The sequence below is a fragment of the Ornithorhynchus anatinus genome, chromosome 1, assembly GCF_004115215.2.
Source record: "Ornithorhynchus anatinus isolate Pmale09 chromosome 1, mOrnAna1.pri.v4, whole genome shotgun sequence".
NCBI lineage: Eukaryota > Metazoa > Chordata > Mammalia > Monotremata > Ornithorhynchidae > Ornithorhynchus > Ornithorhynchus anatinus.
Window position 1 is genome coordinate 69448921 of NC_041728.1, and position 19411 is coordinate 69468331.

General features: G+C 43.3%; 1 protein-coding gene across 3 annotated transcripts in view; it reads left to right on the forward strand.

Moving 5' to 3' along the window:
* BIRC6 (baculoviral IAP repeat containing 6) overlaps positions 1–19411 on the forward strand; it is a 295572-nt gene that overhangs the window by 38207 nt on the left and 237954 nt on the right. For all 3 annotated transcript variants that reach the window (XM_029060209.2, XM_029060223.2, XM_029060216.2), the window contains exons 3-9: positions 3805–3942; positions 5476–5669; positions 8508–8619; positions 12084–12166; positions 13893–14115; positions 14194–14354; positions 18799–18857. In XM_029060209.2, the coding sequence (XP_028916042.1) occupies positions 3805–3942; positions 5476–5669; positions 8508–8619; positions 12084–12166; positions 13893–14115; positions 14194–14354; positions 18799–18857 (970 nt within the window). The remainder of the gene's footprint in view (positions 1–3804; positions 3943–5475; positions 5670–8507; positions 8620–12083; positions 12167–13892; positions 14116–14193; positions 14355–18798; positions 18858–19411) is intronic.

Sequence of the window (19411 nt, forward strand, 5' to 3'; positions counted from 1 at the left end):
TTTGTTACTCATGCGTGGAGAAGGTTGAATTTCAGACTGTCTACACCAGAGAAACCATGCTAACAAATAAGTATTTTCATCTATAATGTCGCATGTTTCCTGAATTATTTGATCTCTGGTGTACGCTATCAAATCAGTAATCCAAAAAAATTAAGGAGTGGGGAAAAAAACACCTCATTTCAAGAGAACAAGGATGCCTTTTGGGAATCATCCGCCATCTGGTTCCAAAATGGCATCACTCTTCCATCCAGCGAATAGTGTACAAAATCATATGGGCCATCATGATTAATTGCTCAGAATTTTGCCACGTGGATCACTGTTGTCACTGACATCTACAGTCATGTCACATTACATAAACAAGATGTCATCTTACATCAGAAGCAGCGTGGCTCAATGAAAAGAGCACAGTCTTGGGAGTCAGAGATTGTGGGTTCTAATCTTGGCTCTGCCACTTGTCAGCTGTGTGACCTTGGGCAAGTCACAGAGTTTCTCTGTGCCTCAGTCGCCTCATCTGTAAAATGGAGATGAAAAAAAAGTTGGTATTTGTTAAGCGCTTACTATGTGCCGAGCACTGTTCTAAGCGCTGGGCTAGTTACAGAGTAATCAGATTGTCCCATGTGAGGCTCACGTAACTGAGGCACCGAGAAGTTAGTGACTTGCCCAAAGTCACACAGCTGACAGGTGGCGGGGCCGGGATTAGAGCCCATGACCTCTGACTCCTAAGCGCGGGCTCTTTCCACTGAGCCACGCTGCCTCTCGAGTCCCATGTGGGACAGCCTGATTACCTTGTATTCCCCCCCAGCGCTTAGAACAGTGTTTGGCACATAGTAAGCACTTAACAAATACCATTATTATTATTATTATTATTATCATCTCAAAAACAAAGTTCTATTGGCTTTAAAACCATTAACAGCATGGTAGGAGCTTTCAACATGTCCTGTTCAGAAAGAATTTACCTTTAATATTTTTCTTTCATTTACTCAGTCATATTTATTGAGCACTTAGTATTTGCAGAGCACTGTACTAAATGCTTGGGAGAGTAGAAGAGTCAACAGATTCCCCACCCACAACAAGCTTATAGTTTAGAGGGGGAGACATACATTAATATAAATAAATTACAAATATGTACTTAAGTGCTGTGGGGTGAACAAAGGGAGCAAGTCAGGGTGACGCAAAAAGGAGTGGGAGAAGAGCAAAGGAGGACTAAATCAGGGAAGGCTTCTTGGAGGAGATGGGCTTTTAATAAGGCTTTATAGCAGGGGCGAGTAATTGTCTTTCGGATTTGAGGAGGGAGGGCATTCCAGGACAGGCAGGACGTGGGTGAGGAGTCGGCGGCGAGACAGACGAGATCGAGGTACACTGAGCAGGTTAGCATTAGAGGAGCGAAGTGCGCGGGCTGAGTTGTAGGAGGAGAATAGTGAGGTGAAGTAGGAGGGGGGCAAGGTGATGGACTGCTTTGAAGCCAACGGTGAGGAGTTTTTGTTTGATGCGGAGGTGGATGGGCAGCCACTGGAGTGGAGAAATGTGTCCTGAAAGCTTCTGTAGAAAAATGATCCCGACAGCCAAGTAAAACAGGAGCCTGGGAGGTCAGCAGGGAGGCCGATAGATTAATCAAAGAGGGATAGGATAAGTGACTTTATTAACGTGGTTGCAGTTTGGATAGAGAGAAAAGGGTGCATTTTAGCGATGTTTTTTTGCTAGATTGACATTTAATAAAATGAATGTACATCAAATTTTAGACATTGGGTAATATTAGTTCATCATTGTATCCCACGGACGGAGAAGGGGACATTTATTTCCCATTTCATGAAGACTATATTTTGGTGTTTGTAGAGTGTGCAGAGTAAAAATGACTCCCTTATTTAGGCCACTGGTAAAGTGCGATTGATTATTTTGCATTCGTGAAAGCGCCATTCAGTATTTGTGTCTCTTTAAATCGCTCACAAAAGCCACAGCCCTTCTGAATGTACACGTAAATCGGAACTGCAGAAATGTACTCCCTATTGGATCAAGCCCTGAACTTGCAGATAAAGCACTTTGAATCGATATGATGTTTAACTGTCGGTACTCTGACCCTCGAGCAAGGCACTAATTTCTTTGAGCCCTCATTTTTCTACACTACTTCACATTGATCCTAAAGCCTAGGATTTTGGGGGCTGTGCAGCTGCAGATATTCCTGGGGCAAGGTTAATGAACATTTGTTTGCTCATGAGGGAATAAAAGCACTTTGTCACCAAAAGAGCACTTGTAAATCGATATGTGGGTATTGGTGGGGAATTTATAGTTTATGATCATGACCAGGGGTTTTAACCGGGAATTCCCCCCACTAAAAGACATTCATTATTTTTAAGTGCGTTTAGAATAGAGGGCAATTGGCTGCTTTTCAAGGAACGGTAATGAAGCATATCACGATTGCTGCCTGTATCGAATTGATGAGTAGAACAGGCTTCCAGATGCTTTCCTTTCCCCTGAAATACGAAAGGCCGTCATCTTTCTTCTTTGTGACGTATGCTTCTTTGCAACACATAGACAATCATAGAGCACCCCCTTCTCCAAATTAAATGTCTACAGGCCCTGAGATTAGCACCCTGTGGTCCTGATATCTTCCGTCTATTTCATACCTATTGCACTGAATCTGTGAAAACGTTTCATTGGTTCCAACAAGAGCTCAGTGCCAACTCTCCCCTGAAACTGAGAACTGTAGATTCAGACCCATCACCATTCACCTCTGACTGTGGCCCGTAAAGAATCAACCATTTTCAGCGGCGTCATCTTGAAGCATTCCTGCTCAAACCCTTCTTTCTACCTATCTAATGTCCCTTAAATGTATTTCCTATGTTACCTCTAGCTTTCCTAGCAAGCTTTGGCATCAAATAACAATTTTGGGGTTCTGTAAAACGGTATTGTTATTTTAGAGTTCGAAATATTCAGGGTGGATTTCAGTGCATGCAGATTAGGATTTATATATATTTAATAACTGTTACATTTATTCATACATATATATATAAATGTAACCATTTGCACTAAAGTTGAATAGCTATAAACTCTTTAAAGCTCCCAATGTCTTTATTTCTATTTTCCTGTGAAGTTGGTGTCATATCCTATTTTAGAAAGGGAGAAAGCTCTGAAAACCATCTCTCAATTATTGGATTTCTTTGGGTTTCTCTGCTTGTTAGATTAGTCCTTTTTAAAGTTTTGCCATAATGAATCATAGACTATGTGAATCTAGAATGTAAGCCCATTGTGGACAGGTGTTGTCAATCTTTATTGCTGAATTGTACTTTCCAAGTGCTTAGTACAGTGCTCTGCACATAGTAAGCGCTCAATAAATATGATTGAATGAGTGAATGAATAGAATTATTCACCTCTCTCAGGACCACACGGCTGTTACTTTCCCTCCAGTAATATGTGGTCCTGAGAGAAGGTTATTTGAGACCTGAAGTAGCAGATCATATTGCCTCTTTTGGATTTTGATTAATGATGTGTGTGTGTGTATATACATATACATATATATATATATATATATATATAATGGACAGTTCATATAGAGAGAACTCTGCTATCAGAACTATGAAATAATAATAAAAAAATCCACCAAACATTTGCATTGCATAATCTTGGTCTTCTCTGCAACTTTAAAAAAAAAGTCCACATTTCCTCTCTTCCTTTCCAACAGAATTCAAAAATCTAATTTAGAGCAAAAGAGCCCAGAATAGTCTCCGGAATAAAGTTTTGAATCGCTAAAATACTACAATCTGGGTTCCAGGATTGATTTAATTTTGTCATCTTTCCTCACTTTTTTAGGCTCAGCAACTGTTATCTGCTTGTGTAGAGAAGGTAGATGTTTCTAGTACAGAGGGATATGATTTATTCATTACACAGCTAAAAGATGGACTAAAAAATACCTCGCATGAGACAGCAGCAAATCACAAAGTTGCAAAGGTAAGAATGAAAAACAATCAAAAATTGACCCGAGAAAAAATGTCCTCTCCCCTACATTACAAAGAATGTCGTTAAAACGTCCTCTGTTTTAAGAACTTAAGTCTGTTTTTCCCATGCTGTGGTTAAAATAACTTCTATTGTGCTGGTGACAGCCAAACTCTAGATTAAAAAAAATGCGTTTGTTAAGCCTGTTTAAACTTTCTTTGGATCATCATGAAATGTAAATTTTTCTGAGGTAGGATTCACTGTATGAGAATATACGTGAACCTATGGGAAAATAGATGCTTATGAACTTTAAAAAAAAAAAAAAAACTTTCCATCTTGTGGTGTTTCCCAGCTTCTAATGTAATCATTAGTTGCTCATTTATATGACAATTGGAAATGAAACTCAAAATGAACGACACGCCCAGGCTACAATAAAAAGTGGCAGAAGTCAGTCACATGGATAGAAAGACTGGTTCTGAGGAATCTTTGTAAATTCAGTCAAGGAGAGAGCTCTGCAGATTTCACAGCCATTTTACATCATCACTAGATGTTCCCAAATCCTGTTCTTGCCCCAAGGCCTAGGCTTGTAAAGGGACATCTCAAACAACAGAAAAACAGTAATTAGTTTCTGTTTTCTGTTTTGTTACTCTTCATGGAGGTGTGTTTAAAGGTTGTTTTCGGGGGTGCTTAGGGGGTGCTTATCTACAAATTTAAGTAGATAAGTTAGTGGTGTGTGGATGTTAGGAACAGGGAGGTGTGGCTTAGATAAATTTATGCTGTGGGCTGGGTAAAAACCTCAGACTTCTCAAAATATTTTCAAGACCGAAACAAAACGTACTATATTCCTCTGCTGGAACCTTAGCCAGGGGTAAAACTTAAAATCATTGATGTGTAAAGAAGATGTAATTATTTTTCTGCCTCACCTCTGTTCACTACACCGATAAAATTAGAAGTGGTTCTACTCAACAGTGGGCTACTCACACAGCAAGCTACGGTGTTGAAGGACAAGAAGTATATTTTTCCCCCAAAATTCCTAGGGTAGGCAATTAATGCATATTTGATACTAGCGTCTCAGAGCACTAGGAAATGAGATACATTCACAAGGTAGAGGTTTGTCAGAAGGTGAGGACAGTGTCATTTTATAAGTACCAGCTCATATCAGTGTGCATTTTTCAAATCGTGAACCTATTAGTCACAATGCTAGTGGTTAACAAACACAAGTAATTTATTTGTATTCTTTCCATATGGATGTTTTTGTTTTTGCTTCCTCTTCTCTCTGGCTTCATTCCTATTTGCAATTTTGGTTTTACTTTTAAATCCAGTAACTTGTTTTATCTGAATTTGCTGAAGTTTTATCCATTTATCCTTTGCAAGCTTCTGATTCGAATGTCGAGCTTTCTTTGCAAACCGAGTATTGACTTGAAATTGTCCATGGTATTGTGAATTGTGATACTTTTCACTTGCATCTGTGCTGTCCCTTTTTCGGTGTATCAATTTGAAGATAATTTTAAATTTTTCTTTCTCCCCTCCCCCCTCAACTCATTTTAGTGGGCAACAGTTACGTTTCATCTTCCTCATCATGTATTGAAGTCTGTCGCCAGTGCCATTGTAAATGAACTCAAGAAAATCAATCAAAATGTTGCTGCCTTACCTGTAGCCTCCTCTGTGATGGACAGGTTGTCTTACCTCTTACCTAGTGCACGGCCAGAACTCGGAGTAGGGCCCGGCCGATCTGTAGACAGGTATGAAAATTGCTCATTTTATAAATGAAGCTTCTTACGTATTCGGAGGTGTCGGCAATATTCGGACCACCCATTATAGAATGACAATCTGATGAGTCATAGTAGAGAGAGTCGGGAAATATGAAACATTCGATTGCGCCATTTGCACTTCTCATAGTTCCATTTTTTTTTTCGTTTCCCTGAACTATATGAAGTGGGGATGGGTAGGACAGGGATATGCAACAAAATTCCCTTGAAGGACCCTAAACTCTAGTGAAGACAAGGGAAAACTGTCTTATACTTTAGATTTTGAGACATAGATGCTATTGATATTTGAAGCAAATAGGCTATAGGTTAGAGTGTTCGGCCCTTTACTAATGATTGATAGATCTGTTGCCTTTCACTCTTGGCTGTGAGGTTTGGAAGACATGAATGATTATACAATAAGCTATTTAGTGCCAAGAAAAGGAAAACAGTGCATTCCCGCTACATAAAAAGTGAACTTGTGTCCCAGGTATCTCGAAGGGCATACGAATTCAGTTCAGAAGAGTTGGTGAAGGGCAGAGATTTTGCAGTTGTGATTTTAGTTCACCAAATCTCTGCATTATCCGGAATTCAGATTCCTAAACTTTGAGAACGATAAGAGAATTGGGGTCAATATATTAAAACCTTCAAATGATTATCTATCTGGTGTGAACTCAATTAATCGATTATTCTTCTATGGCACTGTTTTGCTGAGTTTGAAATTAGGCTGATAGGATTTTATTTCATGTGGTTACACAGTTTTTGAGACATAATGTAAAATTCCTCCTGGGGCAAATTTTCTAATTCCGACTCTGCTCCCTGTCAGTGGTTAACTGTATATATCTGTGTGCCTTGTTCTACCGTCACGCCCGGGTCTTTGGCTTTGAGGAGCCAGCTGGGGAGAGCAGAGGATAGCTGCATTATTTTCTGTGGGATGAGTGGAATTGAAGGTGAATTTGGAGGGGGGAAGGGGATGAGAGAGCCTTTGTGGATGCAGAGAAAAGGAAGGAGAAAGAAGAGAGAGGTATAGTTGAGGAAGAAAACCATAGGTTCAGGAGAAGGAAAAGGATAATTAGCAAAACATTAGGGCCCTAGGGAAATCCTATACAAGGCAAGGGTTGATGATGGAAGCAGCACTGTGAGGTGATTGGAAAGAGGAAAAAAAAAGCCACCCTTCAATGTCACCTCCCTTCGAGACGTTGCGTGGCGTAGCAGATAGATCACGGGCCTGGGAGTCAGAAGGTCACAGGTTCTAATACTGGCCCTGCCACAATTCTGCTTTTGACCTTGGACAGGTCACTTTGCTTTTCTGGGTCTCGGTTACCTCATCTGTAAAATGGGGATTGAGACTGTGAGCCCCACGTGGGACAGGGACTGCGTCCAACGCTATTTGCTCGTATCCACCCCAACTCTTAGTTCAGTGCCTGGCACATAGAAGGTGCTTAACAGATACGTTAATTATTATCAATGCCTATATCCACAGTGACATAAGTGAAATTTGGGGTGTTCCTCTAGACTCTAAGGTCTTTGAGGACAGGGAACATGTCCACCAACTCTGTTGTAGTGTACTCTCCCAAGCGCTTAGTACAGTGCTGGGCACACAACAGGCATTCAGTAAATACCAATGATTAATCAGAGCAGAAACAGCCATGTTGCCTGAATTCAATGCAGTAGTAACACTGAAAGAGAAAGGTCTGACCACGACTCCCTCCCCTCATGATAAAATAGGCAATCTTTAAAGAAAATCTGTAGAGCTAGAAAGAAACAAAGGAAATAGGATCTAGAGATGTGATATCAATCAGTCGTATTTATTGTGCACTGTGTGCAGAGCAGTGTACCACGCCCTTGGGAGAGTACAGTAGAAGAGGGTTGGTAGACATATTCCCTGCCCACAAGAAGCTTACAGTCTAGAGGGGGAGTCAGGCATTACTCTGAATAAATGACAGATATGTACAAGAGTGCTGTGGGGCTGAACAAGGGTTCCTACCCAAGTGCAAGGGCAAGACAGAAGGGAATGGGAGAAGAGGAAATGAGGCCTTATTCTGGGAAGGCCTCTTGGAGGAGATGTGCCTTCATTAAGGCTTGAAGGTGGGATGAGTCATCGTCTGTCGGATATGAAAAGGGAGGGCGAGGCGTTCCAGGCCCGAATCAGGATGTGGGCGACAAACACTGAATTAAAATTACTCCAAATTGGGCTAGTTTTTAACATGAATTTGTGCAAAATAAAAATCAGTTTAAAAAGCCCAGGTCCCGAGCAATAACAATTTGTGTAGTAGATAGGTTTTTTTAAATTCTGTGATAGCTCAAGCATTGGACCGTCATTACTTGGAGAGCCTTAATTTTAGAATGTTTCGATTTTTTCTGTGGAAATTTGCAATTTTGACTTAGTAGCTCGTTTTAGGGTAGCCATTTAGTATTTTTATACATATAGCGTGTGAATTTAAATCTCATCACCTTTTCAGAAAGTACCATTTCCGAGGACTGTCAGGCTTTAATTTTGATGTTCTCGACTGTAAGGGTGCCTTTAAAACTGATCTGAGCCATTAACCTCCAGATCAATTGAAGTGGTCTGTTTATTCAGACTTCCTTTTCCCATTTTTTGTTAAACACTTTAAAAATCATTACAAATTATTTTGTGGTGTTAACAATTCATTGGCACTCTAGGATGGAAGTTGATATATTTTAAGTAAATGTATTATCAGTAGACCGTTATCTTCCCTCTTCCCTTTAGTCACAAAGAATTTGAATTCCAAAATATGGGTAGGTTTAATAGCGACAATCACGTTTTAGCTTTCCGTGTGCCGTTTGGGTAACGTACAATGTTTTTCTTTTTAGGTCATTGATGTATAGTGAAGCTAACAGGCGGGAAACATTCACCTCGTGGCCTCATGTAGGGTACAGGTGGGCACAGCCCGACCCTATGGCTCAAGCTGGCTTCTATCACCAGGTAAAAAGATAAGTCTTGGATATTATATCATTTAACACTCTTTATACAACACTTGTAGATGAGAAGCAGCATGATGTAGTGGATAGAGGACGGGCCTAAGAGTCAGAAAGACCTGGGTTCTAATCTCAACTCCACCTCTTGTCTGCAGTGGGCAAATCACTTCATTTCTCTGGATGGAAATTGTGAGCCCCATGGGGGACAGGGCCAACCTAATTTGCTTGCACCTACCCCAGCGTTTAGAACAGTGCCCAGCATACAGTAAGCGCTTAACAAATACCAAAAAAAAAAAAAACCCATCACACTAGCCTAGCGGATTTTTTTGTTTGTTTTTAGCAGTTCTCTTGAGAGGTGCAGATAAAATTAGCGTTTTCTACTCCCATGCTGTGCATTCATTACTCATCTAGTTTGAGTGACCATTTGGTTGCTCCAAAATTTTTCTGAAGATCAGGATTTTATTATTAGTAAAACTGTGTGTTTTGAAAATGGATCATTTGATTGATCACAAAGTGTTTTTCTCCCAAAGTGTGATTTTCATTAGCTAACTTACCTGCAAACTTAGTTTTGGAAGGTATGTCTCAAGGTGAGTCTGTACTTATTCTCTTTGCACCTTCCACACTATCTGTCTTGTGGAGAATCAGTTTTTTGTGTTTTGTCCACGTTTCCTTTGTTTTGGGTGTGATAGTCATCAATCAGCACCCTCTCCCTCAGCACCACTTATGTTCCTATCTATAAATCATACATAATAAAATATATATCAGTGTCAGTCTCCCCCTCTAAACTCTAAGCTTGTTGCGGGCAGGGAACCCGTCTACAAACTCAGTTGTATTATACTTTCCCAAGCGCTTAGAACAGTGCTCTGCACACAGTAAGCGCTCAGTAAATGCAGTTGATGGATTGACCGCTAGCCTGACGACTGTCCACGGGTACTGTTTCACTGGTATATTTTTCTCTTTGCCGGAAATTCTTGGAAAAAATGAAAAAAAAATTGGAAAGTTTTGGGAAAAAAATTTCAAGATCATTTTATAATTGAACTCTGGCCTGCTTTCGTCATATTTGCATAACACTATGCCATTCTGTGTGTCCTCCGTCTTGAGAGTCCCTTGCGTGTTGGGTTGTAATTAATTTTTCCCCGGGGCTCAATACAGTCCTTTGCACGTAGTAAGTGCTTAATATATTCTAGTGGGAGTGGCGTTGATGGTGACAATAATGATGAAAGAGCTAATTTGTCCTTTGGGAAACCAACTGACTGTGGCAGTAATTGTGGGCTTGAGCATTAGACCAGGTGGAACATCTGCAGGGCAGAAGCCGGCCTACTTACTAGGAGACCCTGACCTTCTCTGAAATTCACATCAGCTTCATTTAGCAGCGTGATGTAGTGAATAGAGCATGGGCCTGGGAGTCAGAAGGTGATGGGTTCTAATCCCGGCTCTCCCTCAGGTCCGCTCTGTGACCTGGGACAAACTTCTCCATGCCTCAGTTCCCTCATCTGTAAAGTGGGGGTTAAGACCGTGAGCCCCATGAAGGACAAGGACTGTGTCCATTCTGATTACTCTGTCAACCCCAGCCCTTAGAACTGTGCCGGCAAATAGGGCTTACAAAATACCATCATCATCATTAATGATAGCAATAGCAGTATTTATTAAGCATGTACTGTGAGCTGAAGTACTGGGTTAGGTGCAAGATATTCAGATCGGACACTGGGTCTACAGCTGAAGAGGTGTGGAGAGCAGGTAATCCTCTGTTTTATAGACGAGGAAACCAAGAAACAGATCGGTAAATGACTTGTCCAAGGTGGCACAGATGGTGAGTGGCAGAGCAAGGATTACAAATTCCATAAGCTCAAGTCCTTTCCTTTAAAAACCACCCCAGTCACACAGACTTGGGAAGCAGCATGACCTAAGGGAAAAGGCATGGGCCTGGGAGTCAGAGGCCCTAGATTCTGATCCAGTCTCCTCCATGTTACCTGCATTGTGACCTTGCACTAGTCACTTCTGGACTGTGACTAACCCATTACTCCAGCGCCAGGTGTCTCCCTGGCACATAGTAAGCACTGAAAAAATGCCATTAATAAAATCAGCTACTTTGCCACTTAACAACATCAAATGGCGAGACAGGATCAGAAACAAAATGCAGGTGGTTAGCTTACTATCACCAATGTGAGGTCATTCAATGGAATCTGCCTGGTAAGACGTGATAGCAAGACGGAGGCCAGGGGATGCTTTAAAAGCTGCTGTATTGTGAGCTGCATTGGGTCAGCTGGGAGAACAGAAGGAACATTTTGAAGATACAGTGAAGCACACTCAAGCAGTGTGGTCGAGTAATGGACGGGAAGGGCCAACAGCAGCGGGGAGGATCCAGCAGGCGACTCTGAGGCCTGACTCTGATATGACTCTGACATGAGGCGACTCTTCCGGAATGAAGACTTGGGGAACGTCTCGCTTCTCAGAGGCAAAATGTAAAAAATAATGCCGTGGACTGAAGAGAATATGTGAAATTGGTGGTCTTCATAGGCACAATGGTGAAGAGATTGTTAGGCATTGGTCTTTTCACCAACAAGAGAGCAGACTTTACCACCTGTGGCGACCGTATTAAAATGTACTCTTCTAAGCAAGTACCCTTGTCTTCCACAACTTCTCCATTTTGAGTTTTGGTTGAAATTTCTTCCATGTTTCTTTGGACGACTTCATGTTGGCTCTCCAGGACTACTCTCTGCGTTGATAATGTTTTGTTGTCGATATTCGCAGTTGCTTACACTATATGGACTCTCTGGACTAGAATTGCTGGCTGTATTTCTGGTGAAAGTCGAATGTCATTTCAGTGATTAAACTCGGCGATGGGTCAGGAGAGGAGATGGCCAGAAGCTGTCCCACACTTGTTGGGACTACCGACTCTGTAATACTGTACTCTCCCAAGCACTTAGCAGAGTGTTCTGCACACAGTACGTGCTCAGTAAATGCCATTGATTGATTGAATCCTCCTCTGGTTTGCCAGAGCCTGCCCGTGACACACCCCCCCACCCCCGCAACACACAGACGCCAGAACTCCAGAACATCTGGAGTAGACCCAAAGGCAGTGTTGAGCTACTCGAGTCACACTACCACCCTGAAGACCCACTTAATATTTAGGAATTTGCACAGTGCTCAACATGTGAAAGGCCAAAAAGCAGCAGTAATGGGCCAGGGCATTTTCACAGCGGCAGACCCAGTGCCCGTGTGGAACCTGTCGAAGATATGAAGCCCGCTGCGCATGCCAGCACGCGTGGGCATGTGCACGGTACACACACACACACGCCCATCACAGTTTGAGATGGCTCAGTTTATTCACCAGGTTTGAGTTTTTCAGAAATGAAAGATGCAAGTCAAATAATTAGGGGTCATTTTTGAGGGTTTGTTTTCGTTGACTATGTTGACATGTTAATAGTATTTTTTTCCTAACTCCTTGTGTGTTTCCATATTCCTTTGAAGCCCGCCTCCTCAGGAGATGACCGAGCCATGTGTTTTACCTGTAGCGTTTGTCTGGTTTGTTGGGAGCCTACTGATGAGCCTTGGTGAGTTCTAAGCTCATTGTGAGCGGGGGATGTGTCCGTTAATTGTTATATTGTCCTCTCCCAAGCGGTTAGCACAGTGCTCTGCACACTCTAAGTGCTCAATAAATATGACTGAATGAATATTTGATAGACTAGGTGAAGCGACACTGGAAATTAAACTTGAAGGTCTGGTCAGGCCAGGAGGATCACCGATGCATCCCTCCTTTCTCTCCTTCCCCATTCACCCATCGTCCCTCATTCTTTTAGTGGGGAGGTAGGCGAGATGCTGAATATGGGGAATGTGTCCGTTTATTGTTATATTATAGTCTCCCAAGTGCTTAGTACAGTGTTCTGCACACAGTAAACGGTCAATAAATATGAGTGAATGAATGAATGAGTGAATGCCTTGTATCTCTGCCTCTTCATATCAAGAGTGGAAGGCTCTGTGAATCTACACAGACATTCTCCACCCAGAGTCCGGGACCTTGGACCATGAAGCTTTTGGCAGCTGCCCTCTTGGCAACAAGTGCTTTGTCGGTAGGATAGACTCACGCTGCATTGGAGCAAGGCTAAATTGGTTTTGGAATGAGGTTTGGCTGCCTGCTAAGTGTTACCTTTCAGGCGGAATTCTCAAGTCATTTTGCACGCACCGCGCCCCTGGCTGCCCGTAGCCCAGGAGCCGGTGTTGTAGAGTCAAAATCAGGGTGATACAAAGCCAAAATAAAGGTGTATGTTCGGATTGGTCAAAATATGTTTCCTCACTCTAAACATCATAAGTCAACGGGTCCCTATTTAGAGAGAGAGAGAGGTCTGGAATCTCTCCTTAGGGTTGAAGCCAAACGAGGACATCATAGGCCCTCCCGTGATATCTTTACTGCCTACCCCTTCACCTGGTATTATTTTTGATGACATTTCGGCAGCTGTGATTTCCAAGCTTGGATTAGGCTACTTTGGAAGCAGCAAACTGGTTGACATAGGATAACCCAAAAGCATGACCCACTGAAAACATGGTACAGGCTAAGTTTGTGCTCCACCAACTCAGTTAAGGTTATTGGTTTCAAAGCACTGGTGGTCTCATTTTCTGGCACAGGAATGTACTGATTTTGTCCAAAGGTTAATTGTAAAAATTGTACAGTTTGATCACATTCAGGCTTGTGTTTAATGAGCAGAGGCGGTTCTCAGATTTATGACATAATAGGGGACAGCCGGCCGTGATGTGAATTGGGACCAGTTGTCTCAGGAAGAATGTTAGAAGTAGGGTTCATGATCCAACAACCGCTACCCGATTTTTCCTGACGTTACTCAGAATTTTGAACTAAGCTGAGAGACACACACGAGAGTACATATATAAAGTCAGAACAGTTCTACAATGGAGTCAGCTGAATTATTTCATTGGAAATAAAATGGTCTTTCTAGGTGATTCCAGCTGACAGTCACCAGAATACCTCTTCCCTTCATCTATACTCTTCAATCTTTGCCTCCCCAAATGTAGCTTTTAAAATTTTCTCTATTTCTTGAAAAAACCTATAGCAAACTTACAAAGCTTGTAGGGAAGTTAGGAAAAACTGCGAGTTGGTGTAGTTATAGGGGATTCTTTCCTTCAAATTTTTGTGTTTAAAAAATGAGATGATGGCTCAGTTTGAATGTTGTAATTAAGGCTTTTTTCCTCCTCTGGCTTTCACTCTGGGGATTACAAATTGGCTGTGCTTGAATAATTTTCAAAATTTTTGTATTTATTTGTATTAAGGTCTGAGCATGAGAGACATTCCCCTAACTGCCCGTTTGTGAAAGGTGAACACACGCAGAACGTACCCTTGTCGGTTACACTTGCAACAAGTCCAGCCCAGTTTCCCTGCACTGACGGCACTGACAGGATATCCTGTTTTGGGTCTGGGAGCTGCCCTCATTTTCTAGCTGCTGCAACGAAACGAGGAAAGATCTGCATTTGGGATGTTTCCAAACTTATGAAGGTATATTTTGATTTCAAATAATGAGAGTGTTAGGCTTTTTAATTCAGCCGGAATAACCACTACTTTCTACCCTCTTAGGTGCACTTGAAGTTTGAGATCAATGCCTATGATCCAGCTATCGTGCAGCAGCTGGTCTTGTCAGGGGAGCAAAGTGCAGGAGTTGACTCGAGGAGGCCAACATTGGCGTGGCTGGAAGACTCCTCCAGCTGCTCAGATATACCCAAATTGGAAGGAGACAGGTATGATAACTTCCAACATTAAAAATCTGTAACAGCAGTTAACTTGGGATTCAACGTATAACATTTTCTCTCCTAAAAAACTAATCTCAGTTCCCCTCTAAACAAGGAGAATGGCTCTTCCCGACATTCCTCTCCAGAGGAAAAATCTAGATAATCTTGAGTGGACAGGGCCATGATACCCAGTTTTCATGGGTACTGCATTTCTCTTTTGAAAAGCCAATTCTCTTCTGTGACCCCGTTTCCCCTCTGAAGCGCTGAAACTGGGTGGTAACTTTCCGTCGGTGGCAATGGGAGGCAGGTATAAATGAAATATTCAGGTAACCTGAAAGCTCGTCATTGCTAACGGTTTTGGCCGTTTCCCTCCCCATGATCCTTTTATTGTAGCAGCTGAGGAGCAGGGAAATTTTTGAGAGTTTCTTCACCCTCTCATCTGGGGAACTAGATGGATGATGGGTTGGCCAAAAGTTGGTCAGTGGTAGGAAGGAGGAAAAGGAGCAAAAGGCATGGCCCCCTTGGGAGTGTAATCTGATGTAGAATGGTGGCTACTGGTAATAACTTTGTCCGCCTCTGGATTTTGCGGGCCCGGCAGTAATATGTGCTACTTCAGGCAATTGAATCCGCCAGCTGTTTCAGCAAGAAATTATGCAAATTGGGGGAAGGAAGATGAACCTGGTTCTCAGATTTTACTCTTCCTACCCATCAGACAGCACTCTGTGTAGAAGGGGTGGACCCAGCGTCTCCTCAGCCCTCCCCCTGGGCTGAAATACCACCCCCCCCTGCTAAAACCCCCTGAAAGGTCCGGGGGGACGGTGGTTGGCGCAGGGGCTAGGAGACCACTGCAGAGCAAGCCTCAATTATTTGGCGCTCAGGCCGCTACCACTGCCCCGAGGCTTTCAGATAAGCACCCCGAACAGCTAGGACATCTTTTGAGGTCCAGCCCACCTTCGCACTTCTCGAGGTTGGCCGTTGAAAGCTCGGAGAAATCGGATCTCCCCCTTCCTCAGCTTCCTCAGCCAATGAATGGCCTTCTGGTGACTAAGAGCCCCCCGCCCAGGCCCAGGCTCCCCAGAACGCTGACACATATGGTACCCAAGAGACCCTTATGTGGAAAATACTGCGGCCTAGGGGAAGGAGAGAGGGCCTGGGGCCTGGCTTCTGCTCCTGGCTCTGCCACTTGCCTGCTGTGTGACCTGTACCTCAGGTTCTTCCTTGTAACAATGGTTCTTCCTCCACCTTAGACTGTGAGACCTCTGTTTACCGAGGGGTCTGTTGGAGCTGGTTATATTGTGTCTACCCCAGGGCCCAGCACAGTGCTTGGCACATAGTAAGCACTTGACAAATTCCATTATAATTTATTTTTAATCGTGTTTGTGGAGGATTTCCGGATCTCAGTATTCCATTATCCACAATCGATCGATCAGTCGGTGGTACTTATTGAGTGCTTACTGTCTGCAAAACATTGTACTGAGTGCGTGGGAGAGTACAACACAAAAGAGTTGACAGTCACTCCCTGCCCTCAGTGAGTTTACAAACTAGATGGGGAGACAGGCACTAAAGTAATTAAATAATTGATCATATATAATTTATAGATATGAAGGTAAGTCCTATGGAGATGAAGATGAGGCGAATACCAAATGCCCAAAGGTCACAGATCCAAGTGTGTAGTAAGGAAAAAGAGGACTTAATTGGGGGAGGCCTCTTGAAGGAGCTGTGGCCTTAATAAGACTTTGAAGGTGGGGTGAGTGGTGAGCTGGTGTATGTGGAGTGGGAAGGCGTTCCAGACTAGAGGAAGAGTGTGGGAAAGGGATCAGAAGTCAGATGAAATCACAGTGAGCAGTATGGTTCTAAAGGAGCAAAGTGTGCGGGCTGGGCTGTAGAAGGCAATCGGAAGATAGAGTAGGAGGGGGTGAGCAGATTTGAGTACTTTAAAGCCAGTAGTAAGGAGTTTCTGTTTGATGTGGAGATGCTGGGTAACCACTGGAGGTTTTGGAGGAGTGGGGAGATGTGGACTGCATGATTTTTTAGAAAAAATGACCTGGGCACCAGAGTGAAGTCAGGACCTAATTGGGGAGAGACAGGAGGCAGGGAGGTCATGGAGGAGGCAGATGCAATATAGTCAAGGTGGGATTAAATAAGTGCTTCGATCAGCGTGCCAGGATCCACCGTTTAGATGAAGAGGAAAGAGCAGATTTTAACAATGATATGGTGGAACCGACAGGATTTGGTGACAGATGAAATATGTGGGCTGGGTGAGAGAGGTGAGTCGAATAAGTGAGAAGTGACGGGCTTGTGGCATAGGGAAACTGGGGGCGTGCAGTCTACAGGAAAATGGTGAGGACAGGCTTTTTTGGGGGGCAGATAAGTTTTTGTTTTTGGACAAGTTTAGTTTGATGTGTCGGTGGGACATCCAGGTAGAATGTCCTAAAGGAAGGAGGAAATTCGAGACTGTGGAGAGAAGGAGCCCTTATGTACATATCTATATTTTATTTATATTAATGTTTGTCTTCCCCGCTGGACTGTGAGCTTGTTGAGGGCAGAGAATGTGTCTGTTTGTTGTTCTATGTCCTTTCCCAAGCGCTTAGTACAGTTTTCTGCACAAAGTAAGTGCTCAAGAAATACGATTGAATGACTGAATGAAAGATTAGGGGTGGAGATGTAGATTTGGGAGTCCTCTGCATAGAGTTGGTAATTGTAGCCTTAGGAGAAAATGGATTCTCCAAGGCAGTGGGTATTAATGGAGAATAGAAGGAAATCCAGAGGATGTGAGGCAGAGGAGGAGCCCTCCAAAGAGACTGAGAAACTGCGGCCAGAGAGATAGGAGGAGAATTTAGGGGAGGACAGTGTCGATGAAGCCAACGTTAGATAAAATTACAAGACAAAGAGGATGGTCCATTATGTCAAAGGCAGCTGAAAGGGCGAGGAGGACTATCACCAGAATGCGTGCTTGAATTTTTATTTTTTTTTAAGATGGCCCAGAGGGGAACCAGTTTCGGCCACGGGTGGCAAGGAGGGAGGCCGTGGGCTCAGCCACGTTGCGGGAGGTGGGGGAGCCAGAGCGTGCAGGGAGGTGAGCCTGTAGGTGCCAGATTGTCGACATTCGACTCTGAAGGCGAAGAGGGGCAGAGAAGACAGAAGAGTGGCTTTTATCCCCGGCCCAGTGGGCACAGAACGTGACCCTGATGGGCAGGCAGAGAGATCGTCAGCCACGGGCGGGTGGGGGAGGGGGCGGAGAGGGCTGAGGCTGCGGTTCCCAGGTGTTTTGCTCAGCTTTGAAGGTAAAGTAAAGGCTTTTGGGGGAGGATGTCTTTAGTATTAAGAAACAAAGCCTCATCCTCCAATGAGATGGATTTGCACACAGACATTCTCCGGGAATTATGTGCTGGGCCCCGATGTTCACTTTCTTCTTTTTTCCTCTGGCTCCATTCTAAGTGAAGGACTGTAGACGAACATTAGGAGAGCACACCATCCCTTCTTTCCCCCCTCTCCATTTTCACAAAGGGCAAAGATATTTTAGTTGAGAGAAAAGGACAGTTAACTTCTGATTTTTGCCCACCTTTCTAAGGATGTTTTCTTCCTCTCTACCTATATCTCTCTAGCCTTCCTTTCTTTCTTCTTTCCCTTCCTTGCGGGTTTTTTTTAATATGTGAGTCTCGATTGAGACCTCCCTATATATATTCAGCCTGTCCTGATTTTCACGAGCAAAAAAATTCCTGTATAAATCAGGTGTCAGTCGAAACAAAGGGGAAAGTGTAGCGAGGGCGAGGCATAGAGAATTGACAGACTTCCAGGATTACGGAGAAAGTAAAATGGATGAATGAAGTAGGCATCCATTCTGGAACATCCTGTTTTTGGAACAATATGATCTTCGGCATTGCACATTGGAATGCTATTCTTTTTCTGCTTAAAATCCCTCTGGCATCACACTAAATGTCAATTTCCCCTTTTATAGTTAATTCTTAGCATCTTGCAGTGCTGTTTCAATCTCCCCGCAAAAGCCAATTTTTAGGGCGTTGCCCCACAACCCTTTTGTTTTTATCCTTTTCCCACTCCTTCAGTCTTGGATTGGTTGCTGGCACCTGAGGCACACCAGAGTTCCACAAGAGTCACCGAACTGTAGGAACCCCCCAAACTCTGCTTTGGGGGAATACCGATCAAAATGCCCAACCTAAAATGTGAGGATCAGTACTCTCTTAGGTGCCAGTTGTAGCTTTCCCACTAATTAGCAGTGCCTTTAGGGTATATAGTTGAGTCATGCAGCATTTCATTTTGCCAGTTTCTCAGATGATTAAAAAAGATGTTCACTGGCCTTGAAAGGTGTGTCCTACAACCTAAACAAACCGTAAAATGCACTCAAGAGTTCTGGGTGGAAAATCTTTCTTGTATCTGCTCTTTTTTGTGTGGTTGAAACTAAAAAATCTTTGCCAACTTCTGTTTTGAATTTAAGTGATGACTTACTGGAGGATTCGGACAGTGAAGAGCACTCGAGATCAGAATCAGTGACAGGTACGTGAATCCATGATCATCTCTCTAACCTGCCAACGTAAGAAAAACAAAAAGAAAGTGGACAGCTCAAGCCAGCTACTTGCTGGCTGTGGTGATCTCAGTCCCAGTTTCAATGCAGGGGAAACGGGAATCAGTTGACCTTGGGTCAATGAGGCAATCGGTGGTATTTGTTAAGCACTTACTACTACGTGCAGAGCATGTTACTAAGTGTTTGGGAGTGTGCAGTACAACAGAGACATGTTTCTTGCCCACAGCGAGCTTACAGTCTAGAGGGGAAGACAGACATGAATAGATGTGAGTAATTTATATTGATGGGGACAGACATGCTTCTGGTTCCCATCTCGAGATTGATCCGTGAGACTTTCCTAATAGCAGCTAATGTCCAGAAGGCTCCAGCCCTCTTCTCCCTGCCCCCCATCTCCTCTTCCTCCCAACCCTCAGGTTTAGGGGAAGACTATGAAGCCATTCAGATTAGCAGTGGGAGAGAGGAAAGAGGGCCTGGAAATTGATGTGAGGTCAGTGAGGCTCATTCATTCATTCAGTCATATTTATTG